Genomic DNA, 18,798 nt, shown 5'->3' on the forward strand with positions numbered 1-18,798 from the left:
ATAACTAGAAGCTGTTTGCTATGGGCAACATTTCCATCAAGTGAGGAATGCTGGATCATTGTGGGGAAAGAAGGAGTCATATTTAAATGTCACTGTGTTTATGATTTGTGATTCAAATTCTGTGAACAAACTTTGAGAAAATCTAAATACCAAGCTTTATAGAATAGATCCCATTCTATTTTAAGATTTTAGCAAACTATGTAATATTTCATGTATTGAACCCAAATACAGAAAGACAGATGTGTACAACACGCATTGCGGTCTGCAGTTTAGATGCCCAGCACACTGTAGTCATGACATGGAATCATCTGTCTGCCTGATTCTTCCTATAAGTTATAAAACGTTATTATTAATCCTACATTACAATGACAGTTTGTAATTTCTGTAATCTTGCATTAGCCTAGTCCCATGTCAGTTACGTTTGTGATGTCCAGTGTGTAATCGCATTTTGTCCTCATGTCTATGTGGAATTCTCTCACACAGTGCTGAGTACACAAAGTAATGAGTTATATGCAGAGTAAGCAGTTAAGGGGTCAGTTAGCCCCCTCTAAGCCTCCTAGCAGACAGTGCCATGAGCTCCCCAAAGAGAGAGTTCCTCTGTAAAGTACTGGTAGTGGGTGACCTCGGAGTTGGCAAGACCTCTATTATACAGCGATATGTACACAATATCTACTCTCACTGCTACAGAGCTACTATCGGGGTGGATTTTGCGCTGAAGATCTTGAACTGGGAGAAGGACACTCTAGTGAGACTTCAGCTGTGGGATATTGCAGGTGAGTGGACTAAACGATAGTTCCTGTGTATTCTTCACTGTGTCCAGACATTCATGACTGCCAGAATAAGCTCCTCTATAGATGCAAATAATGAATGCATAGTAAATTATACTGTATAAAGAAAAAATATTATAATGTAGTAATTCCATGACGGATACAAACTAGTTTCCTTTTGGTCATTCTTATAATTTTCATATAATCTTTCAGTATTTAGCCCAGAGGGCAGGTCAATTGTGGAGTTCATTAGGAAAGACTGAGATGGCAGGTAGTGTTATTTAACGTCTGAATGTCTTTTGGTGTATGGCAGAAAGACAGTTTATGGTACATTGCTGACATTCACTACCCCATCTGTGGTAATTATTCTAAAAGAAGATCGTAATCATATTCTTAACATATGACCAGGGCATGGATAGGCTAAGAGAACTGCAAAATAAAGAAAATATTAATACATAGAGAAGTTCATGTGGATATATGTGCAACTACTACTCCTAAATGCTTACTCATATACAAAGTGCAGTCAACACAAAAATACTAAGTAATACAAAAGTAAGAAACTGCTCCCAGCAGAGAGTGTTTGTATAGCTTTCCTTCACATTGAAAATGCTCTCTTTATATTATTATTGAAGTATTCTCTTTTATTTATAAGGCACCACAAGGGTTCTGCAGCACTGCAACATATAGCACCATAGAAAACATCACATATATAATATATTATTTAATAAATAATAGCAGCAGCAAATCCAGACAGATGAACAATACCCAACCAATTTCACGTGTACTGTATTTCCTGTGCACCACTTCTACTCCACAAATCTCAGGTGGATACTGTCACTTTTGTGCTAGTCTTACAAGCAGAAACTTCCTTGGTGGTAAAATGGGAATACAATAAAGCAGACCCACAAAGGGGTGTGGCCAAATACTGGAGGAGGTGTGGCCATCTAGACTGCGCAAAAGTGTTGGTATAATCAATGACATATATCTACTCCTGTGCATGGCAATCACCTACCCTCCAACATGACCCATTCCATTAGGTACAAAACACTCTGCCCCTGGACTTACCACCTAATGTATGACTGCAGTCACCTGTGTTGATCTAGGTAATTGATGAGACAGGTGTCTCTGCACAGGTGTCTGCAATCATAAATTAAGAAGGAAGTCCAGGAGCAGGGTATTTTGTACCTAATGGAACAGGTCATGCTGGAGGGTCTGCAATCAGTTATGTAGTTAAGGGGTCATGGAGGCAGGGCAGAGAGCTAGTATTTGGTATGGAGGGGTCAGGGCTAGCACAGACTTTAGAGAGGTAGTGTATGGTATTAAATGGTCAGGTGCATAGGTGTTGGAACAGGGGGGGGATTGAGCCTGCCCCCACCAAACATTTGCAAGGCGCCAGTGAAGTGGCAGCTAGGGAAGGTCAGGGGCTGTGCATTGTGCAGCCTATTGCTATAGTGTACAGCCCCTGACCTTCCGTAGCTGCTGTTCCAGTCCTGACATTGCGTCCTGCTGCTCAACGACAAGCAATAGATAAGGTGGAGGGAGGCGGGGGGGGGGGGGGGTGAGCAAAATGAAATTCTATATTGCCCCTCCATCATAAAATCATTCCGATGCTCCTGGTCAGATGGATAGTCCAGAGTGGTAGTGGTGAGTATGCAGGTGTCAGGGAGGCAGTGCAGAGTGGTAGTGGTGACTGGTGAGTATGCAGATGTCAGGGAGGCAGTGCAGAGTGGTAGTGGTGGGTATGCAGGTGTCATGGAGGCAGTGCAGAGTGGTAGTGGTGAGTATGCAGGTGTCAGGGAGGCAGTGCAGAGTGGTAGTGGTGAGTATGCAGGTGTCAGGGAGGCAGTGCAGAGTGGTAGTGGTGAGTATGCAGGTGTCAGGGAGGCAGTGCAGAGTGGTAGTGGTGGGTATGCAGGTGTCATGGAGGCAGTGCAGAGTGGTAGTGGTGAGTATGCAGGTGTCAGGGAGGCAGTGCAGAGTGGTAGTGGTGAGTATGCAGGTGTCAGGGAGGCAGTGCAGAGTGGTAGTGGTGAGTATGCAGGTGTCAGGGAGGCAGTGCAGAGTGGTAGTGGTGAGTATGCAGGTGTCAGGGAGGCAGTGCAGAGTGGTAGTGGTGAGTATGCAGGTGTCAGGGAGGCAGTGCAGAGTGGTAGTGGTGACTGGTGAGTATGCAGGTGTCAGGGAGGCAGTGCAGAGTGGTAGGGGTGAGTATGCAAGTGTCAGGGAGGCAGTGCAGAGTGGTAGTGGTGAGTATGCAGGTGTCAGGGAGGCAGTGCAGAGAGCTAGTGTTTGATAGAGGGATCAGGGAGATAGTAAAGACTGCTGAGAGGTAGTGATTGGTATGGATGGGTCAGGTGGTAATGCAGAGTAGTAGTGATTGGTGTGCAGGGTCAGGGATATAGTACAGACTGCAGAGAAGTAGTGTTTGGTATGAAAGGGTCAGGGGTTGTACAGATGGTAGTGGTGAATATGCAGAGGTCAGGGAGGTAGTGCAGAGGTAATGTTGGTCATTAAGGGGTTATGGAGGCAGGGCAGAGAGCTAGTGTTTGATAGAGGGATCAGGGAGATAGTACAGACTGCTGAGAGGTAGTGATTGGCATGGATTAGTCAGGTGGTAATGCAGAGTAGTAGTGATTGGTGTGCAGGGTCAGGGAGGCAGTGGTGGGCATGGAGGGGTCATGGAGGCAGTGCAGAGAGATAGTGTTTGATATAGAAGGGTCATGGGTATAGAGTCATTACTAGAGTTTTTGGTGCCCTGGGTCAAGAAGAGAGTTGCCCCCCCCATTTTTCAAATAGGGACATAAGGATACTCACCTGAAAAAGGGGTGTGGCCTCATGGAGAAGGGGTATGACAAATCTGATTTGTCCCGTATGATGATGACCAATCCAGTTGTACCACTGTTATACAGGGAATCAGTATGTAATGCCGACAGCATCAGGTAAGTATTCTAACCCTCCCCTCTCCTCCCCCAACCCTCCCTTAGGGATGCCTAACCATAACCTGCCCCCTTAGTACCTAACCCTAACCTCCCCCCATTAGTGCCTAAACCTAACCTCCCCACCCTGTACCCTAAACTTGACCCTCCCGGGTGGGGTTTCTAACCCCCCACTTTCCCTACCCTAAGTCCCACCTGGCGGTCCCTAACACTAACCCCCCCCCTCCCACGGCTACACACTGAGACACACGGCTTACCTTCGTTCAGTAAGCTGAGTGTCGGGATTTAGTAGTGGGGACAATGATAGGAGTCAGGATATCGACGCCAATCTTTAGTCTCATGTCGGGATATATCGGCGGGTGGGATACCTCCCACTGGTATCCTAACTACATCCCTTATACAGGTGTCACTGCTAAACAGTGTGAATCCAATGGCTGCAGTGATGATACAATAATTATGCAGTATAACTCACCAGCTCTAGATGTAGGAGAGCGCTGGTGTAGCTGCACCTGCAGCAGGATTTGTCTGTCAGAACAGCCGTGCAGTCGGGAGCCGGCAGTGTAGATCACCAACTGAAGATGTATAGAAAGTGCTGCTTGTAGTGTATATGCAGCAAATATCAGCGGTGGGGAGATCCATATATGTACCCTGTGCCGGGCAGCTGAACTCACTGGCAAAGGTGTGATAGTAACACCTGACTGAGAGGTCACAGGTTTGAGCACTGTGTATGACCAGATTTTGAAATGTGTGTGTTAAAAAAAAAAAAAGAGGATACGTTTGGCCAGGGAGGTGATAGGGACTAACAAGAGATAACAGGGATAAAGGAAAAGGAAGCTGCAAGTGAGAGTGATTAAAAACAGAAAATTGGCCGGCCTGAGCAGCGTCCCCTCCCTGTGGTGCCCTGTGAGGTGGCACATGTGGCACCACCTTAGTTACAGCCCTGGATAGGGCAGAGAGGTAGTGCTTGGTATGGAGCTCTCAGGGGGATGATGTGTAGAAATGTGGTGGTGGAAATTAAGGTATCAGGTAGGTAGTGCAGAGAGACAGTGTTCAGTAAGGAGGGGACAGAGGTGTAGTGCAGCTAGGTCAGTGTTGGCTAACCTTGACACTGCAGCTGTTGTGGAACTATATATCCCAGCATGCCCTGCCACAGTTTTAGCATGCCCTAATAGCAAAACTGTAGCAGTGCATGCTGGGTTATGTAGTTCCATAACAGCTGGAGTGTCAAGGGTAGCCAACACTGAGCTAGGTAGTGGTTAGATTAGTATGGAGGGGTCATGGAGGTAGTGTTGAGCTGCCCAGTGACCATTGCAAGGTCAGTCCTAACCCAGATACAGCGTTTACCTTCCTGTCTCAGTTTTTATTCCTGGCTCTGCCTCCTTCCGCCTGCCTGATGTCTGTGTAGAGTCTTTAGGGTCCGATCTCCTGCTGATATAAGTGACTGAAGAGCTGCCTGTCCTCAAGATGTGACAGCCTGCCCCCCAACTGACATGAGTGACACTGGGCAGTGCACTTAGGCTCCGCCTCCCCAACACACCCCTGATGTCCATGACAGCTCAGAACTGTGACGGCACCTGCTGGTCACTGTCACTGCATTCTGCAATCATTTGTGGCTATTTAGGCTCCACTCCTTTGTGCTAGTGGATGGAGATATGAAGCACAGGGGCCCACCAGGGATTTCCCCAGCCCAGGTCTCAGCCTCCTAGTTGCAGCTAGCCATAAGTCAGCCTTGAGACCAAAAAAAAAAGATGCAGATTGCAAATTTGTTGCACTGCACAAGTAAAACGCAATTTGAGACTGAATAATTCTCAAATTAATTTAAGACTGACTGTGAATAAGGCTGGCTGGGCCCAATTCATATTTGGGAAAAGAGTAAGATATAGCAAGTAACTGTGTATCTGGACAAACCATGTTGCAATGCAATGGGTGCGAATACAGAATTTTTTTTGCTTGTGGGGTGAATTTTTGCATGTAGCCCACAAATGCTGGACAGCTTTATTTTTACACTGCAATTTAGATTTCAGTTTGGACACCTCCCTCCCACATCTAATCTCTCTGCACATTTTGCTGAACGAATAGAGCTTGAATGGCAATGGTCAATTAAACTTGTTGTATAGTTGGGGTAGGACTGGGAGCACTAAAGACCAAATACAGTGAATGATCAGACTGGGCCAGTGGGGAATCGGGGCCCTTCCACAAGTAGGTGGGGCTTACCGTTTCCTGTATCTACAGCATCACATATTGTAAAATAATAAAAAAAGTGTTGCTGCAATATCCCCTGTGCTGTGACTGTGTAGATGTTTCTTCACCCTTCCCTCTCTGAGGCTCTGCCCCTTTCTCCTGTATACCCACCCCTTTCTCCTGTATATCCTATCTCTGCACTTCTCCTCCCCAGTCTCCTTCCCTAGTGCCTGTTCCTGCTTCCTTTCCTCCCCCTGGCCTGCCAGCCTATCTAGGGATGTCATTGGTAGGTTAACCATCGATGGTACCATTGGTGGTTGACATTCTTGGTATGAAATAGGGATGTGCAGGCTCGGTTCTACTCGGTTCCGTTCGGTTCTTTTTACCGGATCTTATTGGGTTTCAGCTGTCACGAGTTTTGGATAGCCAATAAGATTCGGTAAAAAGAACCGAACGGAACCGAGTAGAACCGAGCCTGCACATCCCTAGTATGAAACCATCGGCTGTGAACCATCCAAGGTTTCATCCACCAATGTCAACCCTGTTTTTAATATTGGCTGGGCAGCGAGCCAAGCAGGGAGTGGGGGCGGCGCCTGTGATTTCTTTTTGTCCTCTACCTGTGTACGCCAAGTTTGGGCAAGGAGGAAGCACTAAGATGTCGGCATGCACAGTTACTGCACTCTTTTGCTTGTTTTCTGGATACTACTTGGAGTATTGGTTTTCCAGGCTTTCTGTATATTAACTGCTATCAATGTGCACCCACATTGAATTATTTACGTTTGTGTGTGCGATTCTCCCGGGTAAATTGTATATTTCTACTAGAAGTTGTTTTTTTCTCTCTACTTCTTCCTGTGTCTCTTTCCTCTTCTGTTTTTTAGCCCTCCCATGCCACTTTTTTTCTCCTCCTCTCTCTCCCCTGGTAACGTCATATCTCTCTCCATCCTCCTCTGTCTGGTTCTATTTTTCCCTCTGTCACTTTTTACTATTTTTCTCTCCACCTTTATTTTTAGTAACCTCTTTCTCTCTGTCCCCCAACTCTATCTCTATACACCCATCTCAATCTTCTCATCCTGTGTTGCTGTTTTTCCCATCCCCCTCCTGTCTCTCTGTCTTACCTGCCACTCTGTCTCTCGCTCTTCTCCCCCTATGTGTCTTAGGCCTGCCACCCTGTCTCTCGCTCTTCTCCCCCCTATGTGTCTTACCTGCCACTCTGTCTCTTGCTCTTCTCCCCCCTATGTGTCTTAGGTCTGCCACCCTATCTCTCGCTCTTCTCCCCCCTATGTGTCTTAGGTCTGCCACCCTATCTCTCGCTCTTCTCCCCCCTATGTGTCTTAGGTCTGCCACCCTATCTCTCGCTCTTCTCCCCCCTATGTGTCTTAGGCCTGCCACCCTATCTCTCGCTCTTCTCCCCCCTATGTGTCTTAGGCCTCCATTTAACAAAAATATTTCTTGTAGTATAGTAATTATTTAATGTATAGAAGATACAAAGTTAAACACTTGTACATAGAAGCAATATTAGTAAGGCATATCCATAGTTACTGAACTGCTCATGGAAACATGAAAATCTCTGGAAAGTTGCTTCACTCTCTGGATCAAGGTGTTCTGTTAACAGTTGATCGTCACCATCTGACCAGTTTAGCTGCAGTATTAGCATCCTCAAGGTATCTCTACCTCTCTATATATAAAATAAAGTCCCCGGTTTAGGGGTCTGCATGTTTGATCGGGCTAATCTCATGAACCATTGGACGGATTATGATGGGGTTTTCACTATTCTATACAGCATTGGTTGAGGAAGGCTTGAACGATTCACCTGTGACAAAAGGGAGCTGAGCAGTGACGATTTTAGTGAATCAAGTCATAGGAAAAAAAATCTTGCACCAAGCTGCTGTATAGGAGCTGGCCAGGGTGCTGATACAGTAAGAGAGCATTTGAAACTGAGGCAGTGAGGTTTGGAATAAAGCAAATCACAGAAAAAAATGTTGTGCAGTGACTGACTGCTGTTGCACGGCCGGGGGCTGCACTCTGATTGGCTCTCTGAGACAGTGAGAGACAATCAGAGATAGCAATGTGCCCTGTTGCTCAGCAGCAACGTAGAGAGGGGAGAGAGTCAGGGACTTAGTAGGGTCACAACTGAGGCAAACAGTGAATGAGAGACAGATTCCAGCAAACCCATGAAGATGCCCTGATGCAGACACAGTAGCCAGGAAGGAGGCACGGGAGGCATAGTTCTAGGAAATGTTAAGAAAAAAACCCATTCGATGATGTCAATCATCAGATTGCCAACTAAATGGTAAAAACACTACCATCGGAACACTCTTGCACTGGGAAATGCTCCCTCTCTGGCATGTTGTTCCTGCTCAGCCACACAGCCTTGGTGAACAGTAGGCACCTTCCATGGAAGTCGGTGCTGTTCTTGGACAGGGGCACCACAACGAGGAAGCTCAACAGGAAGCACAGGAAATACAGGGTACATTGTGCAAAGAGGGTTTTGCTCATCAGCATGTTCAGCAGCTGGGTAGGGGTGCACATGGAGGCGCTGCGAAAATATGCAGAGGTGCCCCAGGGACATCCTGCTGTTAATGCTTATGGTAGCTGCAATATAAATATCTCATAAATGATTCTCCTGCCCTTCCCAGCACTGCCCAGTGGGTGGGCCCCAGCCAGCTTCAGGGCAGCAGCAGTAGGGGTTGTGACGACATGGGTGAGATGCAGGAGTAAGAAGCAGGGGTTGTGGTGAGATGCAGTGGAGTAGGCACCTCCCATGGAAGTCGGCACTGTTCTTGGACAGAGGCACCACGGCGAGGCAGCTCAACAGGAAGCCCAGGAAACACAGGTTACATTATGCAAATAGGACATTGCTCATTGCCATGTTCGGCAGTCGGGGAGGTGTGCGAATGGAGACTGGGGAAATATGCACAGGTGCCCCAGCCCCTGGGACATGCTGCTGATAAAGCGTACGGTAGCTGCACTACAAATCTCTCATCCATGATTCTCCTGCCCTTCTTAGCACATCTCAGTGGCCAGGCCCCAGCCAGCTGCAGGGCAGCAGCAGGGGGGGTTGTGGTGACATTGGTGAAATGCAGGTGGCAGGGGTGAGATGCATGGGACTGTGGTAAAATGCAGGGGGCATTAGTGAGACGAAGGCTCTTTTGAGATGCAGGGGGGCAGTAGTGAGAAGCAGGAGGCTGTTGTGAGATGCAGAGGACTATGGTGACTTGGGGTAGGTTGTTATGAGATGTAGGGGGCTATGGTGACATGACGTAGGTTATGAGATGCAGGGGACTGTGGTGACATGGCATAGGTTGTTACAAGATACAGGGGACTGTGGTGACACGGTGTAGGTTGTTATGAAATGCAGGGGACTGTGGTGACATGGCATAGGTTATGAGATGCAGAGGACTGTGGTGACACGGTGTAGGTTGTTATGAGATGCAGGGGCTGTGGTGACATGGCATATGTTGTTATGAGATGTAGGGGGCTGTGGTGACATGGCATAGGTTATAAGATGCAGGGGACTGTGGTGACACGGTGTAGGTTGTTATAAGATGCAGGGGACTGTGGTGACAAGGCATAGGTTGTTATGAGATGCAGGGGACTGTGGTGACATGGCATAGGTTATGAGATGCAGAGGACTGTGGTGACACGGTGTAGGTTGTTATGAGATGCAGGGGTCTGTGGTGACATGGCATATGTTGTTATGAGATGTAGGGGGCTGTGGTGACACGGCATAGGTTGTTATAAGATGCAGGGGACTGTGGTGACACGGTGTAGGTTGTTATAAGATGCAGGTGTCTGTGGGGACATGGCATAGGTTGTTATGAGATGCAGGGGACTGTGGTGACATGGCATAGGTTATGAGATGCAGAGAACTGTGGTGACACGGCGTAGGTTGTTATAAGATGCAGGGGACTGTGGTGACATGGCATATGTTATGAGATGCAGGGGACTGTGGTGACAAGGTGTAAGTTGTGATGAGATGAAGGAGACTGTGATGACATGACATAGGTTGTTATGAGATGCAGGGGACTGTGGTGACACGGCGTAGGTTGTTATGAGATGCAGGGGACTGTGATGACACGGCGTAGGTTGTTATGAGATGCAGGGGACTGTGATGACACGGCGTAGGTTGTGATGAGATGCAGGGGACTGTGATGACACGGCGTAGATTGCTATGAGATGCAGAGGACTGTGGTGAATTGGTGTAGGTTGTTATAAGATGCAGGAGGCTGTGGCGAGATGAAATTATTCCCATGTGAACAAATTCATCTTGTCACAGTCTAATGCAAAACTCACCGATCATGCAGATATTATTACAGGAATTTATGCATGCACTAACATCACTTGTGTATGGTAGAAATATGGAATAAGATAATATATGTGTTTTGATTACCATTTTCTCTATGGTCTTTTCTCAGGTCAGGAGCGATTTGGACACATGACTCGGCTATATTACCGTGAGGCAGCTGGTGCTCTTGTGGTTTGTGACTTGGGACGGGCTGCCACACTGCAATCTATTCAGCGTTGGAAGGAGGACCTGGACTCTAAGGTCTCCCTAAATAATGGAAATTCCATCCCAATGATCCTAATAGGGAACAAGTGTGACCTGATCCCCCATGGAACAAATAGCCAAAGTGTAGAGGACCTGGGCCGGGAGCTGGGTTTTACAGACTGTCATATGACTTCTGCTAAGGTAACAGCCCTTACCCCTAATAACTAGGGGTGTGCACCGGCCACTTTTCGTGTTTTGTGTTTTGGTTTTGGATCTGGATCTTTCTTCGTGTTTTGGATCTGGATTGGTTTTGCCAAAACCACCCTTCCGTGTTTTGGGTTCTGGGTTTTGTGTTTTGGATCTGTATTTTTTTTTAAAAAAGCATAAAAACAGCTAAAATCACAGAATTTGTAGGTTTTTCTGCTCCTATGCTATTATTAACCTCAATAACCTTAATTTCCACTCATTTCCAGTCTATTCTGAACACCTCACACCTCACAATAGTGTTTTTATGTCCAAAACGTTGCACCGAGGTAGCTGGATGACTATGCTAAGCGACACGAGTGGGCGGCACAAACACGTGACCCATCTAGACGTGAAACTGCAGTGGCAGACAGGATGGCAGTTTGAAAAACTAGGCCCCAAACTGTACATAATGCAAAGAAAAAAAAGAGGTGCAAGATGGAATTGTCCTTGGGCCCTCCCACCCACCCTTATGTTGTATAAACAGGACATGCACACTTTAACAAACCAATCATTTCAGCGCCAGGGTCTGCCACACAACTGTGGCTGAAATGATTGGTTCGTTTGGGCCCCCACAAAACAAGCTGGCAATTAATGTGTCCCTGCACAAACTGGCTCTATGGAGGCAAGATGTCATCCTCATCCTCCTCATCCACCGATTCCTCACCCTCTTCAGTGTGTACATCCTCATCCTCACAAAGTATTAACTCGTCCCCACTTGAATCCACCACCACAGGTCCCTCTGTACCTTCTGGAGGCTGGTCTCCCTGGAAGAGCTGATAATTCATTTTGATGAACATCATGTTCTCCACATTCTGTGGAAGCAACCTCCTACGCCTTTCGCTGACAAGGTTCCCGGCTGCACTAAACACTCTTTCGGAGTACACACTGGAGGGGGGGCAACTCAGGTAAAATAGAGCCAGTTTGTACAGGGGCCTCCAAATTGCCTCTTTTTCCTGCCAGTACAGGTATGGACTGTCTGCCATGCCTACTTGGATGCTGTCACCGATGTAATCCTCCACCATTCTGTCAATGGTGACAGTATCATATGCAGTGACAGTAGACATGTCAGAAATTGTTGCCAGGTCCTTCAGTCCGGACCAGATGTCCAAACTTGGTCCTGCCTGCCCTGCATCACCGCCAGCGGGTTGCTTAGGATACCTAAGTTTTTTCCTGGCAGCCCCAGTTGCAGGAGAAAATGAAGAAGGAGCCGTTGACGTGTCACGTTCCGCTTCAGCTGACAGTGTGTTCACCAGCAGGTCTTTGCACCTCTGCAGGCTTGTGTCGGCCGGAAAGAGAGACACCACATAGGCTTTAAACCTAGGATCGAGCACGGTGGCCAAAACGTAGTGGTCTGATTTCAACAGATTGACCACCCTGGAATCCTGGCAAAGCGAATGAAGGGCTTCATCCACAAGTCCCACATGCCGAGCGGAATCGCTCCGTCTTAGCTCCTCCTTCACTTTCTCTAGCTGCTTCTGCAAAAGCCTGATGAGGGGAATGACCTGACTCAAGCTGGCAGTGTCTGAACTGACTTCACGTGTGGCAAGTTCGAAGGGCTGGAGAACCTTGCACAACACGGAAATCATTCTCCACTGCGCTTGAGTCAGGTGCATACCCCCTCCTTTGCCTATGTCATAGGTGGATGTATAGGCTTGTATGGCCTTTTGCTGCTCCTCCATCCTCTGAAGCATATAGAGGGTTGAGTTCCACCGCGTCACAACCTCTTGCTTCAGGTGATGGCGGGGCAGGTTCAAGAGTGTTTGCTGGCGCTCCAGTCTTCGGCACGCAGTCGCTGAATGGCGAAAGTGGCCAGAAATTTTTCGGGCCACCCAAAGCGTCTCCTGCACGCCCCTGTCGCTTTTCAGAAAATTCTGCACCATCAAGTTTATTGTGTGAGCAAAACATGGGACGTGCTGGAATTTGCCCAGATGTAATGCCCGCACAATATTGGTGGCGTTGTCAGATATCACAAATCCCCAGGAGAGTCTAAGTGGGGTAAGCCACTGGGCGATGATTTCCCTCAGTTTCTCTAAGAGGTTGTCGGCGGTGTGCCTCTTACTGAAACCGGTGATACACAGCGTAGCCTGCCTTGTAACGAGCTGGCATTTCTGAGATGCTGCTACTGGTGACGCTGCTGCTGTTGCTGCGTAAGGTGATACATCTACCCAGTGGGCTGTCACAGTCATATAGTCCTTAGTCTGCCCTGTTCCACTTGTCCACATGTCCGTGGTTAAGTGGACATTGTGTACAACGGCATTTTTCAGGACACTGAGGACACTTTTTCTGACGTTTCTGTACAGTCTCGGTATCGCCTGCCTAGTGAAGTGGAATCTAGACGGGATTTGGAACCGGGGACACACTACCTCCATCAATTGTCTAAATCCCACTGCACTAATGGCGGATACCAGACGCACGTCTAACACCAACATAGCAGTCAAGGCCTCAGTTATACGTTTTGCTTCAGGATGACTGCTGTCGTACTTCATCCTCCTCGCTAAGGACTGTTGGAGGGTCAATTGTTTAGTAAAAGTAGTGGTGTTCCTACTTCCTCTCTGGGATGGTGAACGACTCCCAGCAGCAGCAACAGCAGCAGCGGCAGCAGTAGGCGTAGCAATGCAGGATCCTCCAGAGGAATCCCGGATAGGAGAGTCAGTCATGCCAGTGACATGGCCTGCAGGACTACTTCCGATCCTGACTAAGGAGGAAATTGACGAGGAGGGAGTTGACGGTGTGGTTTGCAGGCGCTTGGATACAACAGGACAACGGGATTTAGGTGTCCCTGGACTGCTTACGGTCTTAGCCAAAGTTTCTGAACTTGACAGTAACTTTTTATGAACGCGCTGCAGGTGCCGTATAAGGGAGGATGTTCCTAGGTGGTTGACGTCCCTACCCCTACTTATTTCACCTTTACATATGGTACATATGGCAAGACAGTTGTTGTCCGGATTTGGATAGAAATATTGCCAGACCAAAGAGGTGGAATGTTTGGTCTTCTGCCCAGGCATGACCGTGATGGGCTTTTTCATCCCACGGACAACAACTGTCTCCCCCGGAGCCTGATTTAAACAAACCACATCACCATCAGAATCCTCCTCGCCAACTTCCTCCTCAGCGCCAGCTACACCAGTATCCTCATCCTGTTGTACTTCAACAGTGACATCTTCAATTTGCATATCAGCAAGTGGACTGTGGGTGCTCCTTTCAGCACTTGCAGGGGGCGTGCAAATGGTGGAAAGAGCCACCTCTTCCCGTCCAGTGCTGGGAAGGTCAGGCATCGCAACCACCACCACACTTGGACTCTCCTTGGGGATTTGTGATATCTTCTTAGAAAGCACAGTTCTTCGCTGTGCTTTTGCCAGCTTAACTCTTTTGATTTTTTTAGTGGGAGGAGGGCTTCCATCGTCATGTGAAGCTGAACCACTAGTCATGAACATACTAGGGATCGACCTTAGCCGTTCCTTGCCACTCCGTGTCGTAAATGGCATATTGGCAAGTTTACGTTTCTCTTCAGCTGATTTAAATGTCTTTTTCAAGGTCATTTTCCTGAACTTTGCCATTTGGGATTGTATGTGCCCTCTACTATGACATTGGGCATCGGCCTTGGCAGACGACGTTGATGGCATGTTATCGTCTATGTCATGACTAGTGGCAGCAGCTTCAGCACTAGGAGGAAGTGGTTCTTGATCTTTCTCTATTTTATTTTTATCGGAGAAAGTTTGGTCCTCCATTTATGTTATATCGATTTGATATATACGTGCGGCTAAACACAGAAAATAATTTTTTTTTTGGTTTGGACTGGAGTGTACTTTGTGGGTTACAGCACCATTTAACGGTCAAGCCAGCCGGCCCTTTACTTATGACACAGGCGCACGCTTGGCACTACTTTGTTGATGCACGTGCGGCTACTGCGCACACAATTCACAAACACAGAAAATAATTTTTTTTTGGTTTGGACTGGAGTGTACTTTCGGGGGTTACAGCACCCTTTAACGGTCAAGCCAGCCGGCCCTTTACTTATGACACAGGCGCACGCTTGGCACTACTTTGTTGATGCACGTGCGGCTACTGCGCACACAATTCACAAACACAGAAAATAATTTTTTTTTGGTTTGGACTGGAGTGTACTTTCGGGGGTTACAGCACCCTTTAACGGTCAAGCCAGCCGGCCCTTTACTTATGACACAGGCGCACGCTTGGCACTACTTTGTTGATGCACGTGCGGCTACTGCGCACACAATTCACAAACACAGAAAATAATTTTTTTTTGGTTTGGACTGGAGTGTACTTTCGGGGGTTACAGCACCCTTAACGGTCAAGCCAGCCGGCCCTTTACTTATGACACAGGCGCACGCTTGGCACTACTTTGTTGATGCACGTGCGGCTACTGCGCACACAATTCACAAACACAGAAAATAATTTTTTTTTGGTTTGGACTGGAGTGTACTTTCGGGGGTTACAGCACCCTTTAACGGTCAAGCCATCCGGCCCTTTACTTATGACACAGGCGCACGCTTGGCACTACTTTGTTGATGCACGTGCGGCTACTGCGCACACAATTCACAAACACAGAAAATAATTTTTTTTTGGTTTGGACTGGAGTGTACTTTCGGGGGTTACAGCACCCTTTAACGGTCAAGCCAGCCGGCCCTTTACTTATGACACAGGCGCACGCTTGGCACTACTTTGTTGATGCACGTGCGGCTACTGCGCACACAATTCACAAACACAGAAAATAATATTTTTTTTGGTTTGGACTGGAGTGTACTTTGGGGGTTACAGCACCCTTTAACGGTCAAGCCAGCCGGCCCTTTACTTATGACACAGGCGCACGCTTGGCACTACTTTGTTGATGCACGTGCGGCTACTGCGCACACAATTCACAAACACAGAAAATTATTTTTTTTTGGTTTGGACTGGAGTGTACTTTCGGGGGTTACAGCACCCTTAACGGTCAAGCCAGCCGGCCCTTTACTTATGACACAGGCGCACGCTTGGCACTACTTTGTTGATGCACGTGCGGCTACTGCGCACACAATTCACAAACACAGAAAATATATTATTTTTTTAGCACTTGGGGGGAGCGCCCCTGATGGACAGAGCACCCCCTGGACAACACTACAGCTCTCCTTTAGGACTGGGACACTGCACAGGACTTTGGAGTGGACACAGCCCCTATGGAGAACTGACTGCACAACACAGTCCAGCCAGCCCCTATGGACTTTGAAGTAGTGGACACAGCCCCTATTAACAACAGCAGCACAGCACAACACAGCCAGCCCCTATGGACTTTGAAGTAGTGGACACAGCCCCTATTAACAACAGCAGCACAGCACAACACAGCCAGCCCCTATGGACTTTGAAGTAGTGGACAACAGCAGCACTACACTACACTACACTACACAGCCCTAACTCCCACCCTCCCTCTTCACTGTCCACAGCCGAGTGAGAAAATGGCGCCGACGCGGGTACCTTATATAGGGTCCAAAACCCGCGAGACTCGGAAGGCGGAATGATGACGTTTTGCCTCGATTTCAGATCCGAGTCAGGCGGGAAAAGTCGAGCCTGACTCGGATCGGACTCGGATCGGGGGGGCTCGGATTTTAGAAATCCGAACCCGCTCACCCCTACTAATAACGTTATTTAATTTAAGTGCCTTATTTTGAGACTGAGCGGTCGCTACACCTGAGATTGTGGGTCCCTCTTTTCTGGGAGAACGAAATGACTATTTGGTTGCGCTGGGATTCCGGAATGGGCACATGCATGCCGGATGGAGATGCCCTGCATGCCATCTTTCATATAACAATGGCCAACTTGTGGCTTAACTCATTAATGTGAATAAATATGCAAACATATATAAACAAGCAGCTGCAGTCATGGTCATGCAAGTGAGGAGCAATAGACAGTAGCCAGGGAAGGTTCCCTCACACTGCAGTTGTTTATAAGGTAATAGGGAACAAGTCATTCCAGTTTGGGGCTATTTAGGATTTGAAGTATGAAATTCTGCACTATATAATGTTTCCTCTTCTTTATCCTGCAGGAGAACGTGAATATTGATGAAGCAATGTCCTGTTTAATTAAACAAATGATTGCAAACAAGGAGGATCCTGAATCTGCAAATGATTCAAACATTGTTAAACCATCTCTACGCCCTCTAAATTTGCGTTACACCAAAGGCTGTTCACAGTGTTGCCGCTTCTAAGCTTTGACAGTTTGTGTCGCTGTGTAAATGCAGCTATTACAAGAAAATACGAGGATTAATGTATTTGTATGTAGAATGGATATGTGTGTATATGTACAAAATGAGTTGCGTGCGAATTCATAGAAATCCAAAATACCAATTTTATTTTAGGTCATTTGATTTTATTAATCTGTTCATGTGGGTTCTATTTGGTTATAACTTAGTTTAACCATTTACCTATATATTAATGGTGAGCACAATTGTGTGTTTTATGCTGTATGTATGCATACATCTTTTATTACTTGTATGGGTTCAGATTGTGTATGCTTATATAAATTGTGATTGATGCTACATTATCAGGAGTCAATATTGGTATTTTTAATAAATTCACACATAGAAATATTTGTATTGTGTGCTGTTTACTGGTTTGTGCAGAGCCGCCCCCACTCTCTTCTTTTCCTCTTGCTGCTATTTGAGAGAGTTTAGGCAATCTCTCAGGTGGTGTGCGGCAGCATATAATACAGGTACTTGGAATAGAATTGGTATGGATGACCGGCGGACGGGATGCTGTCAGTCAGTAGACTTACAGTGGCATCCTGATGTGCAAAATACCGACAGGAGCCAATAAGAAGACTACCCTCCCCCTCTCCACCCCTAACCCTAAGGTATGCAGTCGGGAAGCCGGCGGACCTAATCCCGACAGCCAGCTTCCCGACTGCTTTATCCCGGTGAGGGATAAATGACAGAAGTCTAAATCTAGACGCCTGTCATTTTAACGACGCCGGAAGACCGGCGCCCAGTATCCCGATCGCAGTGATGCCGAGTGCGGACAGCCGCGGGGTGGGGAGGGTTAGGTTTAGGGCTCTCGGGGGGGACTTAGGATTAGGCACCCCCTCGGGAGTTTAGGGTTAGGCTAGGGGAAGGGAGGGTTAGGCACCCCCGGGGGGGGGACTTAGGGTTAGGCACCCCCCTGGGTGACTTAGGTTTAGGCAGTGGGGAAGGGGGGGATTAGGTTTAGGCACTTAGAGGGGGGATTAGGGTTAGGCACTTGGGGGAGAGGTTAGGGTTAGGCACCCCTAAGAGAGGGTTAGAAATAGGTTAGTGAATACTTACCTTCGACGATCGGGATTTCCTCCTCTGCCGGGATGCTGCTGTTGGGATTCCAACCGCCGGGCAGGGGTCCGGCGGTAAATCATACCGATTCCAACCCTAACCCTCCCAGGTGGTGCCTAACCCTAACCTTCCCTCGGTGGTGCCTAACCCTAACCCACCCCTTCCCGCACCCTAAACCTAACCCTCTCGGGGTGGTGCCTAACCCTAATCCCCCCTCCCCGTAGCCTAACCATAACCCACCCCGGTCGATGCCTAACCCTAACCCACCCTGGGAGGTCCCTAAACCTAACCCCCTCCATCCCGGGCTAACGCTAACCCGCATACTTACATTTGGGATGCTGGTGGTCGAGATGTCAACATTGGTATCTTGATCTCTTCGAGATAGCGGCGTCGGCATTCTGACGGGCGTCGGGACTCCAGCGTCTGTATCCTGGCTTCACGTCCACCGGCATCTTAACCAGATCCCCTTGGAATTTTAGTTTGGCACTTGGTACATTCCCTTTTCCTATTTAGTTAGTGTAGAATTTGTGTATTACATTGTCTATTACTGAAAGTCAGCATTTTATTAGAAGTATTATTTATGTTATACTAAAATTTTTCAAAAGGGTAAATTAATATCGATAAATAAATGGAAGCATTGAAATAAATTACATTTATTTAGTGGAAAAAGCATCACCCAATAAAGAAAACACAAAACTAGTGACTTTAATCACAAAGATGCAAAACTATTTATAAAATGCCTACTGTAGTAGTGTGTTTTTTTATTTGATTTGATTTACACCATAAACAAAAAAAAACTGTACTATTCGCTTTCCATATGTCCACTATTTAGATGAGTCCGTGTGTTTAAATATACTGTGTGTTATGCTAACATATGTATCATTTTGT

At 47.3% G+C, this 18,798-nt stretch overlaps 1 protein-coding gene across 1 annotated transcript; it reads left to right on the forward strand.

Annotated features, from left to right (window-relative positions):
- Window positions 1-571: 571 nt before the first annotated feature.
- Window positions 572-17,506, forward strand: LOC148507816 (ras-related protein Rab-38-like). The gene is made up of 3 exons (XM_088445482.1): window positions 572-773; window positions 10,300-10,574; window positions 16,657-17,506. The coding sequence occupies exons 1-3, from the start codon at window positions 572-574 to the stop codon at window positions 16,816-16,818; spliced, it is 639 nt and encodes a 212-aa protein (XP_088301608.1). The 3' UTR covers window positions 16,819-17,506.
- Window positions 17,507-18,798: the final 1,292 nt, after the last annotated feature.

This window comes from Taudactylus pleione, unplaced genomic scaffold (genome assembly GCF_031769625.1).
Source record: "Taudactylus pleione unplaced genomic scaffold, aTauple2 ptg000381l, whole genome shotgun sequence".
Taxonomy (NCBI): domain Eukaryota; kingdom Metazoa; phylum Chordata; class Amphibia; order Anura; family Myobatrachidae; genus Taudactylus; species Taudactylus pleione.